The 19,636-nt window shown below is 48.1% G+C and overlaps 1 protein-coding gene across 3 annotated transcripts in view; it reads right to left on the minus strand.

Annotated features, from left to right (window-relative positions):
• APX6 (ascorbate peroxidase 6) overlaps window positions 1–19,636 on the minus strand; it is a 98,212-nt gene that overhangs the window by 30,610 nt on the left and 47,966 nt on the right. For all 3 annotated transcript variants that reach the window (XM_087372845.1, XM_087372844.1, XM_087372842.1), the window contains 2 exons: window positions 9,445–9,572; window positions 9,170–9,240 (listed from right to left, as the gene is read on the minus strand). In XM_087372845.1, coding sequence (XP_087228971.1) covers window positions 9,170–9,240; window positions 9,445–9,572 — 199 coding nt within the window. The remainder of the gene's footprint in view (window positions 1–9,169; window positions 9,241–9,444; window positions 9,573–19,636) is intronic.

The following is a 19,636-nucleotide window of genomic DNA, read 5'->3' on the forward strand; positions in this document are numbered from 1 at the left end:
ATCTATAATTCTAACACCCCCCTGCAGTGCCAATGTCATGTACAAGGCTGATCAATCACCAAACGGATATAAGTTCAGGGCAGTGCGAAATGCCTCAAACTTTTCACGTGGTAGTGCTTTGGTGAAAATATCTGCAACGTTGTCATGTGTGGACACAAAAATCATACTGATCTCTCTTGCATGCAACTTCTCTCTGACGTAGTGATAGTGAACCTCAATGTGTTTCGTGCGAGCATGAAACACTGGATTCTTTGCCACTGCAATGGCACTCTGACTATCAGTGAGAATTGGAGAAGGACCCTCCAAAGACAGATGAAGATCAGCAAATAGACGTCGCAGCCAGACACATTCAACTGTTGCTGTGAAAGCTCCCCTGTACTCAGCTTCACATGATGAGGTAGCCACTGTAGATTGTTTCTTGCTCAGCCAGGAAATGCAAGATTTACCCAAAAAGAAACAATTGCCACTAGTGGACTGCCTAGTGTCATAATCACCAGCCCAATCTGAATCACTGTAGGCATGCATCTGCAAGTCACCCCCCTGGGAAATCTGAGGCTCAGGTGGAACCAACCAATCAGCTAGGATCGCGCCGTCGATCTCCGTGCGTCTCGCCTAGGCTCCACGTGCACCTCCAGCTGCGTCTGCGAGATCAGCCGTCTCCAAATGTCTGTACGTGTCCCTCCAAACTCGAAGGGACCGGGCTGGCCCCCTCATCCAACCATCCCACCTGATATGTGATCTCTCCCCCAACTGAAGGCCCTCGGCATCTCTGACCTGATCATTCCAGATAAGCGGCTGGCGATCGACCTCCTCCTGACAGCGGGGAGGGGACTGAATGAGACTGAGGCGGAGCCGCCTCCAAACCATGAGGAGGCTACGAACGAGTGGGGAACGGGACTGAGTAAGCGGGGCGGAAGTGAAGATCCACCTGAGGGACGGGAGCCACTCTCCACCTCGGCGCGGGACACAAGAACCGACCCCCTGCTAAAGTAGCATCTTCCACGTCTGCCCCCCCGGGGTCAAACTGCGGATGACTAACTTGCCTAACAGGGCCTGACTCTGCAGCTCTGGATCGATGACTCCCAGGCCTCCCTCAGCCTGTGGAAGAATAACTGTCTACCAAGCAACCTTGGCTCTGGTATCTCTGAGGCCATCCTTCCCGGACCAAAGGAAGTTCCGAACCAGCCTCCTAAGCTGTGCCACACTCGATCTCGAGAAACACCAACAGGAAGCCACATACCAAGCCGTGGCAAGGAGGACTTGGTTGACTACCAAGGCACGACCTGCAAGGGAAAGCTTAGCAGTGCTCCAGAAAGCCAGCTTCCGTCGGATGGAATCTAGCACCATGAGAAACTGCTGAGTTGGCGTGATGTCCAGGCCGACCTGAAAACCCAGATATCTAGCTGTCTGTCCCCGCGGGATCCACCTGAAACCCAAAAACCTCCCCCACTGAGAACGCGCCCCGGGGTATGTGAGAAAACCAACTGATTTGTTCCAGTTGATTTTCGCACCAGCAGCCGAGCAGAAGACCTCCAGGGCCATCCTCACCCTCTCCAGCATCAACTCATCGTCCTGGACATACAGGGCTGTGTCATCCGCGTACTCCGAGTCCAAGAGCTCCGTGTCCTCCCGGAGGGGAAGGCGAACACCCCTGATCCCTGTAGACCTCGCCCGGAGGTAGTAAGTCATAGCCTCGGCGAAGAAGAGAAACAGGTAAGGAGCAAGGGGGCAGCCCTAACGCACTGATCTCTCCAAGCTAAAACGCTCACCCATCCTGCCTCCAATGATGACTCTGCTAGAAGCTGTCCTGTACAAAGCTGAAATACCCTGAATCCAACCTGCTGGGAAACCTAGCCGCTCCAGAGTCCCCTCCAGAAAGACCAGTCCACCCGATCGTAGGCCTTCTCAAAGTCGAGAAGTAGGATGGCAAGGTGTGATCGGCTGTGCTGAGCCCACTCCGCCGCCTCTGAAAAGGTGAAGACATTATCCAGGATACTGCGATCCTGGACAAAGCCTGTCTGAGTGTCATGAATGAGGTCTGGAAGTAGAGGTCGAACTCTGGCGCTGATCATCTTGGCTAGGATTTTGTAGGCAGTGGTAAGGAGAGTGATCGGGCGCCACTGACGGATCTCCTGTCTATCTCCTCCCTTCGGGATGAGGCAAATCAGTCCTGAGGAGAGGCTCTCTGGCATATAACCGCTGCTGAAAATCCTCTGAAGAGCTGCTAGGAGGGGCTGATGGATCTGGTCCCAGAAGGAGGTGAAGAATGCCCGGGATAGCCCATCCTCACCTGGGCACTTCTGTCCATCTATGGCCATCAAGGCCTCCAGCATCTCATCCGTGGTAAACGGTGCCAACAGCGTCGCCTGCATGCTAGGTTGGACCAAGGAAGGAGTGTGTCTCCACACCTCCTCACGGGCACGACGAGTACGAGGAGCAAGCGGCTCCTGCTGGAAAAGGGTCCTGTAGAAGTCGGTGGCCAATCCCAAGACCTCTCCCGGATCCGTAACGATGTGTCCCTCCGCTGTCCTGAGACTCCGAAGCTGATCACCTGCAGCTCTCTGGCCATGTGTCCTGAAGAACTCCCTGCACATCCGGTCACCCTTCCGAGCCCAGAAGGAGAGAGAGGCGTGATAGGAAAACTCTGAGCGATGCTGGAGTGTCTCCTCAAGAAGGGCTCTGGCTCGAAGGGCCTGGATCCGAAGCTCCTCCGAGCCCGGGGATGCCTGTTGGAGCCGCTGAATGGAGGCGAGGTCCCTCCGAAGAGCTCTCTCTCTACCCCACCACTCCTGTTGAACCTGTAGGGCCGCGAGCTGGCAGATCTGGCTGGACTCCTGCAAAGCCTGCGCCACCGAATCAACCAAATCCGCGCACTCGCCCCAGTCTCTATCCCAAAGACTGCAAATACTGCTGCGCACGTCCTCCCTCGAGAAAATGGAGTCGGGAATCCGGCATGAGCGGGGGGGAAGGGCCTGAGCTGCCGAATCTAATGATAAGAGCACAGGCGCATGGTCGGAGAGTGTCGTCCCTGGAACTATACCGGCCTAACCGCCTCTGCTGATGGCCCAATCACTAACATAAAATCTATCCAGCCTCTCCAGGAGTCTGCCTCCTTCCCTGCGGAAACCCCACGAGAAGTCCAAGCTCCCGTGCCAACGCCGGAAGGACGGGTCTCGCCAACAGTCCCTTCCTCCTGTCGCAAAGATAAAAGAGTCCCAAGCGGACTGCTTTGCCTGAGACGTACCTGTAAACTCCGGTCCTCTGCCCTGCTGGTCCTCCAAGGTCTCCAAATTGTTGAAGTCACCTCCAACAATCTAGGAATCCATGTCTGGGAGAATCCCTGTAAGTGTCCTCCAGAAAGTGGCTCTACAACGGAGATCTGTGGGAGCATAAATGTTGAGAATTCCGACTCTGGAGCCCTCCAATTCCAGGCCTACCCAAAGGGCACGACCTGGAATCAACGTGCCATGACCGAAAACTCCCTGGGCTAGCTGCTCTCCCACGGAAGTACAGACACCACCACTCCTCCCCAGTGCTCCGATCGAGGGCTCCCAATAAGTGTGAGAGCGACCAGGGAGGATCTTCCCGCATCTACGGGAGTGAGCCGTCGAAAGCTTGTGTTCCTGGAGCAGAAGTAAAAAGCCCATGCAACAGAGTACCAGATAATCTTAAGGCATAATCATCTTCCCTGTCTCGGACAGCACATTTGTCATCCTCAAAGATGACCTGAAATCCAGCTCTGCTAAGAGTGGACACTGAAAGAAGATTTTTGGTGATACCAGGCACATATAAGACATCTGAAAGTCTGAAAATTGAGCCATCAATGGCAGTAAGCTCAACATCTCTTGTGCCACGTACTGAATATGATGAGTTATTGGCACAAGTGACTTTCTTTCCAACGGGAGGTGGATGCGAAAAAGTAAAAAGACACTTCCTAGAAGTGATATACTTGGATGCACCGCTGTCAAAATACCAAGTGTTTAGTGTTTCATTGACACTGAAAGCAGATGCATCCGTAGAAGAGTCATAACTGCAAGTCAAAAATGCATATTTATCATCATTACAAGTGGCTGTACTATCCTGAGCATCTGGAGCAGCCAGCCTAGAATCTGAAATGCAAGATAAAAAGGCATTATCCTGTCCAACAAAGTTGGCTGCAACATCCCCACTGTCAGATGCATGAGGAGCTGAATCTGAAACAGCCATACCGGAGCTGTTTTTCTTCTCTTTTGCAAGCCTTTTCCTGCATTCTGCAATGTGATGACCTGCTGCAAAACACTTCAAGAAAGGTAGTATGAACTGAAATCTCCAAAAATTGCTCTCCCAACACGAAATCCCCAAAATAGGCCTAAAATTACAACCGGAAAGGGGCAAATTGATCAAAAGCCCCAAATGTTGCAAGAATTGCGCTCTGTCTCCAAAAGCCCCAAATTTCACTGCGAAATTGCAGTGTAATTACAAAATCCCCAAATTTCTTCAAGAAATTGTACCGCAAAACTGAAAGCCCCAAATTTCGAGCTTAAAATTGCAACCAGAAAGGGGCAGAAGTACAGAATGCCCCAAATTTTGCAATTTCAGCAGAAAGCCCCAAATTTTTGGCTAAACCTCTGAATCTGCCTGCAATGTCTACTTCACAAGCAACAATGAACCCGAAAATACCCAAATGACTGCAAAGATCTGCAAATGTCTACACAAATCTACTGGTACGGTGACTGTACGACAGAGTACTGATTAGAATGTACGGATGTACAATAGAGTACGGATTAGCGGGTACAGTTGTACGGACGAACAGAGTACGGATCAGCGGGTACAGTTGTACGGTGCAGAAACCTATGAGGGCCTGTACGGAAGCAGGGACGACGACCTGTTGTACGGCTTGTACGCGCAGGTACGGACGGTGACAGTGAACCGTACGGATGGTGACAGCGAACCGTACGGATGGTGACAGCGAACCGTACGCGTAGGTACGGAACTGTACGGCGAACCGTACAGTCTGGCAACAGACTGTACAGCTAAAGGTTTGCTGTACGGAATGGAGATGTAGAATGTACGTTGCTTCGCTTGTACGGACGACGCAGGAGCAGTACGGCAGGGTACGGTACGACGGGTATGGTACGGCAGGTAGCATGTACGGGTCAAACTTCGAGCAGGTACGGACGGCAGGATGAAGCAGCAGGTGCACGAACTGTACGGGCACAAGGATCTTGGGCTGGAGGCAAGAGCTCAACAAGGAAGGAGTAGGGAGCAGGATCAGCCTGCTCTGATACCAAATGTGAGAGATTGCGGAGAGAGAGAGAGCAAGAGAGTGAGAGCTTGAGAGCTGAGTTGCAATAGAAGAGTGTAAAAGAGTACAACTCAAGGAGTGAGAGATAAGGTTTTGTCCTAGTGACAAAACCTTAGTAGTCACTAACCATAGTTAGTGAACTAACTGCGGTTAGGGGGAAAAACCTCTTAAAGAGGGAAAAGTGCCCCTAACTAGCTTATTAAATTACATTGGTCACTGCTGAATTATATCTATAATTCTAACACGCTCGGCCATTATGAAGTTTCATTACAGCATCCTTTACCCCTCCTCTAGTGAAGAGGGTGCAAGATGTGGGACGAGGCATGTGTGAGAGGCTAGGGACTGGCTGATTTGGGATGTCATAAAGTGTGCGTGCATAATCAAACCAGATCTGGGTGTCAGTGAGTGGCAGAGGGGACCGTCCTTCTAGAAATCTTCGCTAGAAGTCCTTAGAGTGTATGGCGTGAGAGTGCAGAGCCAGGCAGCTCTAGTGCTTGAAGGCGTAGCACGGCCACCGGAGCTAGGCAGAGCTATAGGGAATGAAGGTAGAGTAGACCCAGGAGGAGAGGCAGACAGGGTGTGGTGAGCAATGCAAGCAGGACGTGGTGGCGAGCAACAACCAGAAAGGAGAGAGAAAGAAAGAAGGATGAATTAATGTCTTGGGCCTATGAGACAAAGTACAAATACCAAAATTTGTTTATCCCCCCTCATTGCCTCTATTGCCCTCCCTCCGGCAGCTCTGCTCATATTCCACCCACTCTACTCATGGCTTCTCTTGGCTATTTTGCACCTCTTTCACATGGTGTGAACCAGTTCAGTCCACCCCCCCCCCTCCCCAAACCAAAAAAAACACCACTTACATTTCTAACTACTCTCTTCATCCCAGCCTCCCTTGGCATTGGCATTGACATTGACGTTGGAGTTGGCATTAGTACTAGCCCCGATTTGCCCTGCTAGTTCGACCTCTATAGTAATCCCTTATCCTCACAGTACTCTTCCTTCCTCTCACCCCTACCCCTCAGCCAGCCACAATGCTCCTCTATAGTCACGCTCACCTCAGCTACATCCTAGACGTCTCCCCACCACTCTCACTCTTCTGCCATCCCTTATCCTTGACGACTCAGCCTCCATTCATGCCCTACCCATATATGTCACTTCATGCACGATTCCACCTGAGGCTTGGGAGTAACTCGTCATGGAGGTTCATCACCTACATGCATGAGAGAGAGAGAGACAAGAATCACTTTATTCATAGCCGCAGAGCAAGAGATACTATAGCTCCGTAAGGAGTCCATAAGGAGATTGCGCCCATTAGTGACAACCACCACCAATAGGCCAACGGTGGAGACACATATAGCCACCATATAGTCGGCTATCACAGAGACTTCCATTGAGTGGACATCGCAAAACGGGAGCCTACAAAGGCCACTGTTTTTCGGCCACTATCCCGGAACAACAATAGAGAATCACTAAGGTTCTCAACATCAGATTCTGGGATATCCCTCGCACATCCACCACTTCCATAGAGGATGTGACCAGCTTTGTGGCCTCCCCACCAAGAGTCCCACAGCATGAGATTAAGAGTGCCTGGCGCATAGGACGGGACCACCCAATAGGATGTGCAGAGGACATCCCCAAGGAGAAGAAACAGTCTACATCTTAGAATGCAAGAGGTTGAGTTAGAGAAGCACTTTGCCTTTAGATGCCCCATACACTATGAGATCCAAGAATGACAACATTGACTATTCAGGAGAGGATTTGAACCTCTCTCAGCTTTTCCTGGTCCACCTTGATCAAAGACATGTGGCAACCTTTCTACACAAGGCCCAAGGACATAGAGATAGATTGCCCAAAGTATAGAGACGAGATCAGGAGGTCCTAATGAAGCCCAGCCAAAGGAAGGATGATAAGAGACTTCTTCCACTAAGGAAACACTCACCAAAGGCTGCTAGGGAAATGACGTAGCTAAGGCCCAGAGAGCACCACCAAGGAAACACTCACCAAAGGTTGCTAGGGAAATGGCGTAGCTAAGGCCCAGAGAGCACAACACAAGAGAACTGTCAGGTGTTGACCCAGCCATGAAGACCACAGATATCCCCTCCTTACTCCTTGATGTGGGGAGACAGACGACAAAAGTGGCAATAGCACTGTCCAGGCAGCGAGCTACCTCTTAGAGACGATATAGAAGGAGAGAGAGGCACAGGCAAGCTACCCAGGCCGATCACCAATAGCGTCCTATCACTGACTTCATTCCTTAACGATGCCAGGCTTCACTAGAGCCATTGTCTGTCGATATTATTTTCTCTATCCTCCCATCCAAGATTCTAGAGGTATATTGTCCACCATTGAAAGCCGAGATCAATTGGAGTAAGTCAATTGATTATTACACAGGCTCTGAGGAGCTCTAGGTGTGGCGTGCTAAACTTAGCTTCAGTTGGATTCCCTGGTGCAAACGATGAGATATTGGAATGTTAGGTGGGACTGGATATTTCAGTAGAGCAGCAGATTGCCCCACTATTAGAGTGTTCAGTGCAAGCTCCTCTACTAGAGCTCGGACAGACTCTAGAGGGAGAGTGATGGTAAACTAGGTCCTATGGTGACAGCCTGGAATATTGTCTCTTGCTAGTGCCTTCATAGGAGGCAAGCTCGGATGGCACATGGAATACCCGAGCCACGATTGCCTGGAAGACAAGGATTCTATCCAAGGCAGAGGGAGGCCTGGGCATCATCAATCCAAAAATGCAGAGTAGAGCCATGTTGGGGAACCTTAGGGGTCTGGCTCGAAGCTCCAAGCCTTGGAAGCTCTTTCTACAGTAGGGGTTTCTAAGGAACATGCCCCCCACAAAAGGGCAGTGGAAGCAGTCTCACCGATTTGGATCTTCATAGACGCCCCTTTCACAGGGAAGGGGTCACCACTGATGTAGAGCTTAATGAGAATGTGGTGGCATCTCTCAGGCAGTCTCATTCGGACCAGCCTCAAAGGGGGAGATGAGATTGAGTAACACCCCCTACTCTCGCACCCACACGTCCATGACCAAGAGAAGCATATGCTAGAGCCTAAGCAGGACAGCACACAGACATTGGTTGGGCACCATGGGACAGTGGTCTGGGCGAGATCCCCTAGGCTTGGAGTTCAATCCCCCAGCAGCCCGAGGAGAGGCTGAGAGTGAATGCCCACCAAGAGCCTTGATCCATAGACCTTCTACGTTCTTTTGGTCAGTTCTCCAGGACAGGAATTACTCTGAGTCTTCTTCCTACAACATGGCCACGACGTGCCTTACCTGGTTTTCTTCAGCATCATCTTGAGTGGTTCACTGTGGATCGAGTCAAAGAGAGGGGGCAGAGACCCGGGGGGATGACAGGGTCTTGGACTCACTAGAGTCGCAGAGGATCAGAGCAGTTGGCCATCTTACCTATGTTCTTGGTTACTAGACAATGTCCAACTTCTAGGTAACAGTCCGTTCTTGGTTAAACAGCCAGCCTTAATTGCCTATACAACTCTTAATTTTAAATGCACCCGGAGGCAAACAAAAACGCATACTCAGATTCAATTTCTATACTCACCCGTGGTCCACAGACATCCTGTCCATTCTGGCTTAACAAGAGAGTTCCACTATAACAAGTCACCTATTCTTCAGCTCTTAAGTCACTCCCACAGATGGCAGGCACTTTCCCAATCGACAAATTTTCCAGGAGCCACACCATGAGATAAAACAACCAGCCCTGCTGGCTACCTGTTCTTGAATAAGAAACATTTGTTATGCTGAGTTATATACTCTGATGATGAAAATGGAATGTTGGAACAAATTAATTTGTCAGACGATAGACGATGTGGAGGTTTAAGCTAGACCTACTACTATCTCCTCAACGTCCAGAAAATCATACCTTCACTGGACGATCCAAACCAGCATTCTCAGGCCTGGTTAGCTCATAAATAATAGATCCATTCATGCCCCCTGTACAAGGGCCAAATGGTTACCTCTTTTTGAACTGCATTGATAACACAGGAAGGCAATCTCAATCTGAAAAGCATTTCGCAATGCACTCCCATAGGTTGAAACTGTAAAAACTAACAGCCTCTATTTCTTCTGATCGAATGTCATCGTGCATATTTACCATCAGTGCATACATTGATGGAGAAATTTGTACTGATGATTTACCTGTATGTTTTGCAACATTATAAGTTCCAGCATCATGAAAGACCAGACGTAGTATCCCAGCAGCTCTTGGTCTCTTTAAAACCTTTCGTAACTCAAGAAGAATGAATTTGAGATCATCATCAGCATTCCTTTCATGAAAAGGGAATGATTATTTTAGTTTCTTCCTCAGAGCTAAGAGCAATTTGCACACAGATTGAAACCATAAAGTAAACAACATACACCTCAAGAAGGTATTTAGGCAGTAAAGATGACTGGAAGGCAAAATCAGAGCTATGTATCTTTAAGACATTAAAATCAACTATTTGGTATGTAGAACACCATACTACTACAAAAGTCGGTAAGAAAACCACGTAAAAAAAGAGGATGTCCCTATCAGAGATGTCATTTTCGAAATCAAAGAAAGAAAGACCCAAGATAGAGAACAACTAGGCCAGCAAAGTATAATGATGGCCTTATCCCACGCTGGAGTCAATCAACCAACGATCTCACATCCCTCAGAGTGATTAGCCCAATGATGGCCAAACATTTCTGCTGGTTTTGTGGCCAGGAAATGGTATAACATGTTAGCATCAAATCTTCCAAGGATACCAGTAAGCTGCCAACTGCTGGTGAACTCCAAGAGCTTCCATTCTAGAGAGACAAATGTGTGGATGCACAAGCTCATCATATGTCAGTCTTGAGGAATGGCAATATCAAATTTAAAACAGTGCTGATCAATATCTCAAGTACATTCCTTGGGTATGTGAGCTCTTGCAAAGATACAAATCTCCCTATCACCACAGATTGTGCCAATGCACTCTCCCATTACAACCACAGTATATGAGAGACCTCCAACCGACTGGAGTCCCAAGCTCGTTCACAATAAGTGTTTGAAACAGAACTTACACTTGTCTATAGAATAGCACAGCAATATAACATGTAAGATTAAACAATCACCGACTGAGAACACAAGACATGTTGTGCAGAAGATATGCCAAGGTACAACGCCCACTGAATTTCACTTCAGCACTTGTGCACAAGAAGATATAGAGATTATTTCAGGTGTGGAAAATTACACAGACGTACAGCCAAAAGAAAGGTATATTAAATATCCAATCAAAATACAAAACCTGTCAAAATGTGTTCCACACCTTCAGCAAACATCTACTGAGATATGGCAACCAATACAAGCTCTGTTTGCTGGAACCTTTCTTGAAGAACCCCTCCCAGAACCCCACATGCCTCTCATAGGCTTCAGTAGCTTGCTCTAGGGTGAGCTCTGCATGCTGCTCCGTCCTGCACACACATGTAGTCTCCTACAGGGTGTGGGTATGTACCACATGGGGCCCAATACTGACTGAGGTCTGCTCTGCAACATCGGACTAATGAATGCCCCCTCAAGGGAGCCCGTTTAAGGGACTAAGACCAGACTGCTACTGCAGGCAGGCAACCAGAACTACAGAGATCCAGTCTGCGCATACTCGCCTACCATTGGCCAACTCTGCCAGATGGCAGTCTGCCAATAGCCCTACCCAACTGCAGGACTGCTGACTGCAGTCTGTGCTTGATTCACTGAACCGCTGTCGATCAGTACCTGTCCCAAACGAGTGTACTTGCTGCTGTACTGCCAATCAGTACAGCCTGTGAAATAGGCCCTCTAGATGCGCCTCTACCTGTCCTGTCCAGGCCCTATATTTGGTGGCCCATTTGGCTGCCCTAAAAGTAAGTCGAGAAGCATGCACGATTACTGCCCACGTGGCAGCCTGACTGCTGCCCATGTGGCAGCTCTCTCAATACCCCTAGATGTGCCCATGTGGCACAATCTACACCAAAGATGCTGTAGGTGTCAAGCCCTGTTACACTCCTCATTGGGGGCTAATAAGAGGGGGGGCATTGACCATTAAATTCCAACAACCCAGTCTATCGAAAAGTCTCTCCATCAGGCCCATGCAAAATCTTTCAAGAACATGTTGAAGATGTCATCATCATTTGGTCCATGAACCCACACATCTAGTATCTCCAGGTCTTGCTCTGCAGTGTACACAAATAACTGGATCTAGTTTGGATCACAGGTACAATCATTGGTCACATGAACACTCCGGAGTCTTCAAGATTGAAAAGTCTCTCCAGTAACTCCAATGCAAAAGCTTTCAAGAACATGTTGAAGATTTCATCATCATTTGGTCCATGAACCCGCACCTCTAGTATCCCCAGGTCCTGCTCTGCAGCGTACACAAATAACTGGATCTAGTTTGGAACACTGGTACAATCATTGGTCCCATGAACACCTTGGAGTCTTCAAGATACCTAGGCATCAATAGGTCTAACCAATCGTCCCCCTCAGAAGCTAGAATAGACCAGACCCTGCAAAGTACCTGTTGGGGTAAAGGCACATTGCCACCCTTTAAAAGTTATGACCCCTATGACTGTCTTAAGACAGTCATAGGGTGAATCCCTAATCCTAATAAAACCTTAGAGTTTGTGGTGTGGCTCAACACATTTTACACACCCACACTCCTGGTGTCTCTCTCTCCTAACGTTCCACCCCCTCTCTTTCCCTCACAAGTGGTATCAGAGCCTTTCTCTCCCTCTCATTCCGGTTCTACCCCTCCCTCTCCCCTCGGGCCTCGTGCCCTCAGCAGCGAGCAGGGCAGCAGGGCGCAGCCACGCGCAGCAGGTGCGCGACCCGCCGTGCGCAGCAGGCGCGCAAGCAGCCATAGCTGCAGTAGCAGCTAGCTGCTACCCGCTACCCGGTGGCCGCAGCCAGCGCACGCAGCGTGCAGCACCGGCCGCGCGCAGCCAGTCGACCGGTTGCAAGGCAGTAGCCGCGACCAGCCGTACGGACGCCGCGACAGGTACAGCCGGCCATGCAGCTGTTAGCTGCCGGGTCGCGTGACCAGCAGCAGCCGGCTGCACACAGGCAGCGGACCTCCATCAGCGGGCGAGGACGCGTGCAAGACCTTCAACATTTTTTTTTGGGGATCCGTGCCCTCGCAGGTACAAGGTACAGCAGGTACCCTGTGCAGGTACAGAAGGTACAGCAGGCACAGATTTTTTTTTTTTTTGGGAAGAAGGAAAAGAGTGAGAGCACTCTGCTCTTCTGTGTGGTACTTGCAAGTACACGCAGGTACAGAAGTACAACGAGGTTTTTCTTGATGCATTCCCGAAATTTTTCAGTTCTAAAACTGTGTTTGAGGTACAGCAAGTACACTCGTGTCCCTCGTGCTTGAGGTGACTAGTGCCACAATGTGTGGTGGTTGCATAGTTATTTTGTTTCGGGAAGGTCAGATGCCTTAATTTGCAGAGGGCTTTTATGCTTTTGCTGAGTGCAAATCTCAGTTTTCGGGTGACAATTTCAAAGGGCTTTTGCCTTGAAGTGTATGCAGTGTATGCCTTGAGGCAGTGTGGAGCCAGGGTGCCCACATTGGTCTTGTTTCCGCGGTGTACTCAGTGACATTTCTTGCAGGTCACATTCTGTGTACGACACTTTGAAAATCTCAGTTGAGCCACGCTTGGCCAGGGCGCATCGAGTTTACTCGGTCCCTAACTGTCCATCGTTGACAGTGCTCAAAAGATTTTCTCTTCAATGTTTGTAGGTTGGGATCTGTGTTGTTACTGTGTACACAGGGCAGTTTATGCATTACTTTGTCAGGTGAAAGTGCCAGGAGAGCGCTGTATTTTGTATGCTACCTCAGTGTTGAGGGTGTTTATCACTTGGTACAGGTATCAAATCAAGGGGCTTTTGCCCAGATTTTGCTTGTGAGCACTTGAGTTACTGTTTGAGAACTTCAAATGCCTTTTATCCCCTTGGCAGAAGGGTGATTGGTTGGGATTGGTCCCATACTTTGTTGCAGGTTTGTGACAGGCTGAGGTGTTTGGAGCTTGTTTTCAGTGAACAAAATAGTGTATGACAAGTGGTTTATGCATATAAAATCAGTGCAATACCTCATCTGAGGTGGGAGAAGTGATCAGGACAGCAGTGTTTTGTGCTTCGTCAGATGATGATGCACTGATAAAACACTTGTGGAACTGCTGCAGCATTCTGTAGTTACTGTTTTATGCCTATTTGAGCACGGTATAGTGTGTCAGAAGGTATAGTGACTGGAGGGAAAATTTTCTGTTTTGCTGCAGGTTTTTTGACAGTAAAAAACAGCACTATTGTGAGTGCTCCTGGCTCTTGATAGAGCAGGTTTTCTGAGAAATCAGAATTTTATTTAGTCATTTTTTGACTTACAGGGAGTCAGGCACTTTCCTTATCTGATATGGCATCAGGGGGAAGTGAATCCTCAATACTGAACATAAAGAAATTGGAAGGGGCACACAATTATGCATTATGGGCAGAACAGTGTTTGAATGTACTTCTACTAAAGAAGATTTCTAAGCCCATAAGGGTGAAGGGTGTCAAGCCATCTGGGATGGCAGATGATGAGTGGGAGGAGCTTGATTTGTCCGCAAGGGCGGCTATCATGCTTACTCTCACTGATTCTGTTGTGTTCAATGTTCAGGCAGAAAATACCTCTTATGGCCTATGGCAGAGGCTAGAAGAGTTGTATGCCCAAAAGAGTTCAGCCAGTAAGGTTTATTGGTTGAAGAAGCTTGTCGACCTTCGCATGAAGGAAGGTATAGCTATGACCTCACACTTGAGTGAGTTCAATGCCATCTTTACACAGCTTATTGCACAGGGATTGAACCTTGATGAGGAGTTCAAGGCTACTTTCTTGTTGTGTACCCTCCCTGAGAGTTGGGACACTTTCAAGACCACCTTGTCAAATTCAAATGTCACTCTTATGTATGCTGATGTGGAGAGCTCTCTCCTTATGGAGGAGATGAGCAGGAAGAATAATGCGGGCAGCAAGTCTTCCAATGCTTTGCAGGTACACGAAAGAGGTAGGACTCAGCAGAAGGGGAGATCTGCTGGCAAGTCCAAATCCCGCAGTCAGTCCCGTGGCAAAAAGGATATTGAATGCTTTTACTGTGGCAAGAAGGGACACGTGAAGTCTAAGTGCTTCAAGTTTATACGGGATCAGAAAGCCAAGAAGGCTGAGGCAAAGGATGCAGGCAGTGGAAGCAAAGGCAAAGGCAAGGCCAAGGGAGATGACACTGATACAGTGAATGTTGCAGCAGAGGACAGTGACAGTGACAGACATGATGTTTTATGCTCTTCTGCTGTAATTGCACATACATTGGTTGTTGATGGCCATGACATGCACACCTGGCTCTTGGATTCAGGTGCTTCTTTTCATGTTACGCCTCATAGGGAGTGGTTTACTTCCTACACAGGTACCCATGGAGTTGTTCACCTTGGGAACAACTATGCATGTCAGATTGCAGGGATTGGCAGTATACAGATAGTATTCCCTGACGGACGCATATTTATGCTTGATGGTGCTCGCCATGTGCCGCAAATCAAGAAAAATCTGATTAGCACTGGCTTGTTGGATGACAGTGGTTACCACACCACATTTGGGGATTCCAAATGGGTGATTACTGATGGCCAGGTTGTAGTGGCTGAGGGTTATAAGAGTGATACCTTGTACCCTCTTTATGTTTCCAGTGTAGGTAATCATGTTGTTGCCATAACCGAGCTGCCGAAGGTTTCATTGTGGCATAGCCGGTTGGGACACATGTCCGTTAAAGGAATGCAAGAACTGTCACGTTTGGGTTATCTGCCGTCTCTTTCATTTTCAGATTTGCCTACTTGTGATCATTGCATTTTTGGAAAGCATTCTATGACTCCTCATAAGAGGAGAACTCCCCAGAATAGAGCACCGCTTGATCTAGTGCACACTGATTTGTGTGAGATGCCACAGCTATCACTAGGGGGTGCAAAGTATTTCATTACTTTTATTGATGATGCCACACGCAAAGTGTGGGTCTATTTCTTGAAGCATAAGAGCGATGCCTTAGATGCCTTCAAGAAGTTTGTCGCTCAGGTTGAGAATCGGACAGGACGCAGGCTGAAATGCCTCAGATCCGATAATGGGGGTGAGTATGTGTCACATGCTTTTGTACAGTTATGCGAAGCTAAGGGCATTAAATAGGAACTCACAGCCCCTCATAATGCATCTCAAAATGGTGTGAGTGAGCGGATGAATCGAACTATTCAGGAGAAAGTTCGATGTATGTTGTCTTATGCTGCATTGCCCCATGGCTTTTGGGCAGAAGCCGTGCAAACAGCAGTTCACCTAATTAACAGGTCGCCGAACAAGGCTTTGGAGTTGCAAGTGCCAGAGGAGGTGTGGTCTGGCAAGCCACCTTCATATAAGCACTTACGTGTGTTTGGCTGCGAGTGCTTTGCTCATGTACGCAAAGAACTGCGCACCAAACTGGAGCCAAAGTCTTTCAGATGCATCTTCATGGGTTACGGTGACGAAGGTGAAATGGGGTACAGGTTATGGGATCCTGTCAAACGAAAGATTATACGCAGTAATGACGTCATCTTTAAAGAGGATAGTGTACACAAAGAACCCGTGCAACCTGTGGAATACAGGAGAGTTGTTTATGATGATGTCGGACAGCAAAGAATGCCCATTAATATGCAGCAGCAGGCTGCTGTAGATAACCCTGTTCAAGAGGGTATACAGGCTGAAAATCAGCCAGACAATTTTGCCAATGATGCACCACTAGATATGCCAGCAAATGGCGCTGTAGAACAGCCAAATATGGTGGTACAGCCACCCGTCATGCATGACGAACAGGCTAGACAGCAGCCTATTACGGAACATTTTGCTAGGAGGAGCACCCGTGTACAACGGCCTCCTGACAGGTTTGTTCCAGCAGCCAATAATGTGAGAGGGAAAGAAAGAGGGAGAAGTACAACGGGGAGAGAGTGAGAGAGAGGAGTGACACAAAAGATGTGGGTGTGAAGTGATGAGCCACACCACAAACTCATAGGTTTTATTAGGATTAGGTTTTTCACCCTATGACTGTCTTAAGACAGTCATAGGTGTCATATCTTTAATAAAGGGGTGGGAATGTGCCTTTACCCCAACAACCTCCCACCTAAAGGCCAATGTGCCTAAAGGGGAGAAAAGAATTAAAATTACAGCAATATACAGTTACTGTATACAAGACCATAAAATAAGAATGGTCTCATCCTAATCCCATGATGTGGCGGCAATGTGCAAACCGCTCTGTAGGCAAGCTCTTAGTGAGCAAATCTGCACGATTATCATCAGTATGCACCTTCACAAGCTCAAGTCGCTTGTCTTCCAGTACCTCCCTGATGAAATGATATTTCACATCTATGTGCTTGGTCTTTTGCTGAAAGACCGGATTCTTTGCCAACATGATAGCACTCTGACTATCACAATGCAAAACTGGCATATCTCCTGTAATGCCCAAATCTCCCACCAGCCGAGTAAGCCATATTGCTTCCTTGCAAGCCTCAGTGGCTGCAACATATTCAGCTTCAGTAGTTGACAGTGCAACGCATTTCTGCAACCGAGACACCCATGATATAGCACCTCCTGCAAATGTGAAAATATAACCGGTAGTAGACTTCCGTTTATCTGCATTCCCTGCATAGTCTGAATCTGTAAACCATGCACCAATGCATCCTGCCTACCATAGCATATGCACAAGTCTTTGGTACCCTTGAGATACCTCAAGACACCTTTCACTGCTTCCCAGTGCCGCTTGCCTGGATTTGCCATATACCTGCTGATGACTCCCACCGCAAAAGCAATATCCGGACGAGTGGCAACCATGGCATACATCAAAGAACCAACTGCAGATGCATACGGAACCTTGGCCATTTCAGCCTTATCATCATCTGATCTGGGGCTGTCCTTACTGCTGAGTTTTAAATGTGGAGGCAACGGGGTACTAATAGACTTCCCCCCCTCCATTTTAAACCTCTGCAGTACTTTGTCAATGTACTCCTTCTGTGACAGAAACAAAAGTCCCTTGGACCTGTCACGAATAATCCGCATACCAAGAATATGGTTTGCATCACCCAAATCTTTCATGTCAAAAGACTTATGCAGTTGCTTCTTCAAAGCACTAATCTCCTGCTGAGATTTGCTGGCAATCAGCATGTCATCCACATATAGAATGAGTAGCATCAAACTGCCATCCTTTGCCCGTTTGGTGTACAAGCAATGATCGGTCTCACACCTATGATACCCTTGGGACTGCATGAAGGCATCAAACTTCTTGTACCATTCTCTTGGCGCCTGCTTGAGTCCATACAAGCTCCTCTTGAGCTTACACACAAGCTGCTCTTTCCCTTTAACAGCATATCCCTCTGGCTGACTCATATAGATCTCATCATGGAGATCTCTGTGAAGAAAAGCAATCTTCACATCCATCTGACATAAATCCATGTCCTCATGAGCAACAAGAGCTAACACTGCTCTCAAAGTAGTCATCTTGACTACAGGGGAAAAGATCTCATCAAAGTCAATGCCCTTCTCCTGCTTAAATCCCTTGGCAACCAATCTGGCCTTATACCTCGGTAAAGCATTTGAATCCACTTTGACTTTGTAAACCCACTTGCATGGCAAAACCTTTCTGCCTGCAGGTAGCTGCACCAAGTCCCATGTATCATTTTGAAGTAGGGAGTCCATTTCTGACTGCATGGCTTTCTCCCACTTCCTTTTCTCGGTTCTTCCCATAGCTTCCTTCAAGCTGGAAGGCTCACCACACTCTGTCAGCATGATAAAATCAGCCACATTATTGGCTCCTGGAACAAACCTGTCAGGAGGCCGTTGTACACGGGTGCTCCTCCTAACAAAATGTTCCGGATTAGGCTGCTGTCTAGCCTGTTCGTCATGCATGACGGGTGGCTGTACCACCATATTTGGCTGTTCTACAGCCCCATTTGCTGGCATATCCAGTGGTGCATCATTGGCAAAATTATCTGGCTGATTTTCAGCCTGTATACCCTCTTGAACAGGGTTATCTGCAGCAGCCTGCTGCTGCATATGAATGGGCATTCTTTGCTGTCCGACATCATCATAAATAACCCTCCTGTATTCCACAGGTTGCACGGGTTCTTTGTGTACACTATCCTCTTTAAAGATGACATCATTGCTGCGTATAATCTTCCGTTTAACGGGATCCCATAACCTGTACCCCATTTCACCTTTGTCACCATAACCCATAAAGATGCATCTGGAAGACTTTGGCTCCAGTTTGGTGCACAGTTCTTTGCGTATATGAGCAAAGCACTCGCAGCCAAAAACACGTAAGTGCTTATATGAAGGTGGCTTGCCAGACCACACCTCCTCTGGCACTTTCAACTCCAAAGCCTTGTTCGGCGACCTGTTAATTATGTGAACTGCTGTTTGCACGGCTTCTGCCCAAAAGCCATGGGGCAATGCAGCATAAGACAACATACATCGAACCTTCTCCTGAATAGTTCGATTCATCCGCTCACTCACACCATTTTGAGATGCATTATGAGGGGCTGTGAGTTCCTGTTTAATGCCCTTAGCTTCGCAAAACTGTACAAAAGCATGTGACACATACTCACCCCCATTATCGGATCTGAGGCATTTCAGCCTGCGACCTGTCCGATTCTCAACCTGAGCGACAAACTTCTTGAAAGCATCTAAGGCATCGCTTTTATGCTTCAAGAAATAGACCCACACTCTGCGTGTGGCATCATCAATAAAAGTAATGAAATACTTTGCACCCCCTAGTGATAGCTGTGGCATCTCACACAAATCAGTGTGCACTAGATCAAGCGGTGCTCTATTTTGAGGAGTTCTCCTCTTATGAGGAGTCATAGAATGCTTGCCAAATATGCAATGATCACAAGTAGGCAAATCTGAAAATGAAAGAGACGGCAAATAACCCAAATGTGACAGTTCTTGCATTCCTTTAACGGACATGTGTCCCAACCGGCAATGCCACAATGAAACCTTTGGCAGCTCGGTTATGGCAACAAAATGATTACCTACACTGGAAACATAAAGAGGGTACAAGGTATCACTCTTATAACCCTCAGCCACTACAACCTGGCCATCAGTAATCACCCATTTGGAATCCCCAAATGTGGTGTGGTAACCACTGTCATCCAACAAGCCAGTGCTAATCAGATTTTTCTTGATTTGCGGCACATGGCGGACACCATCAAGCATAAATATGCGTCCATCAGGGAATACTATCTGTATATTGCCAATCCCTGCAATCTGACATGCATAAGTTGTTCCCAAGGTGAACAACTCCATGAGTACCTGTGTAGGAAGTAAACCACTCCCTATGA

The sequence above is a fragment of the Dipteris shenzhenensis genome, chromosome 3 (genome assembly GCF_047967505.1).
Source record: "Dipteris shenzhenensis isolate YYH24624 ecotype China chromosome 3, Dip_SZ_1.0, whole genome shotgun sequence".
Classification (NCBI taxonomy): domain Eukaryota; kingdom Viridiplantae; phylum Streptophyta; class Polypodiopsida; order Gleicheniales; family Dipteridaceae; genus Dipteris; species Dipteris shenzhenensis.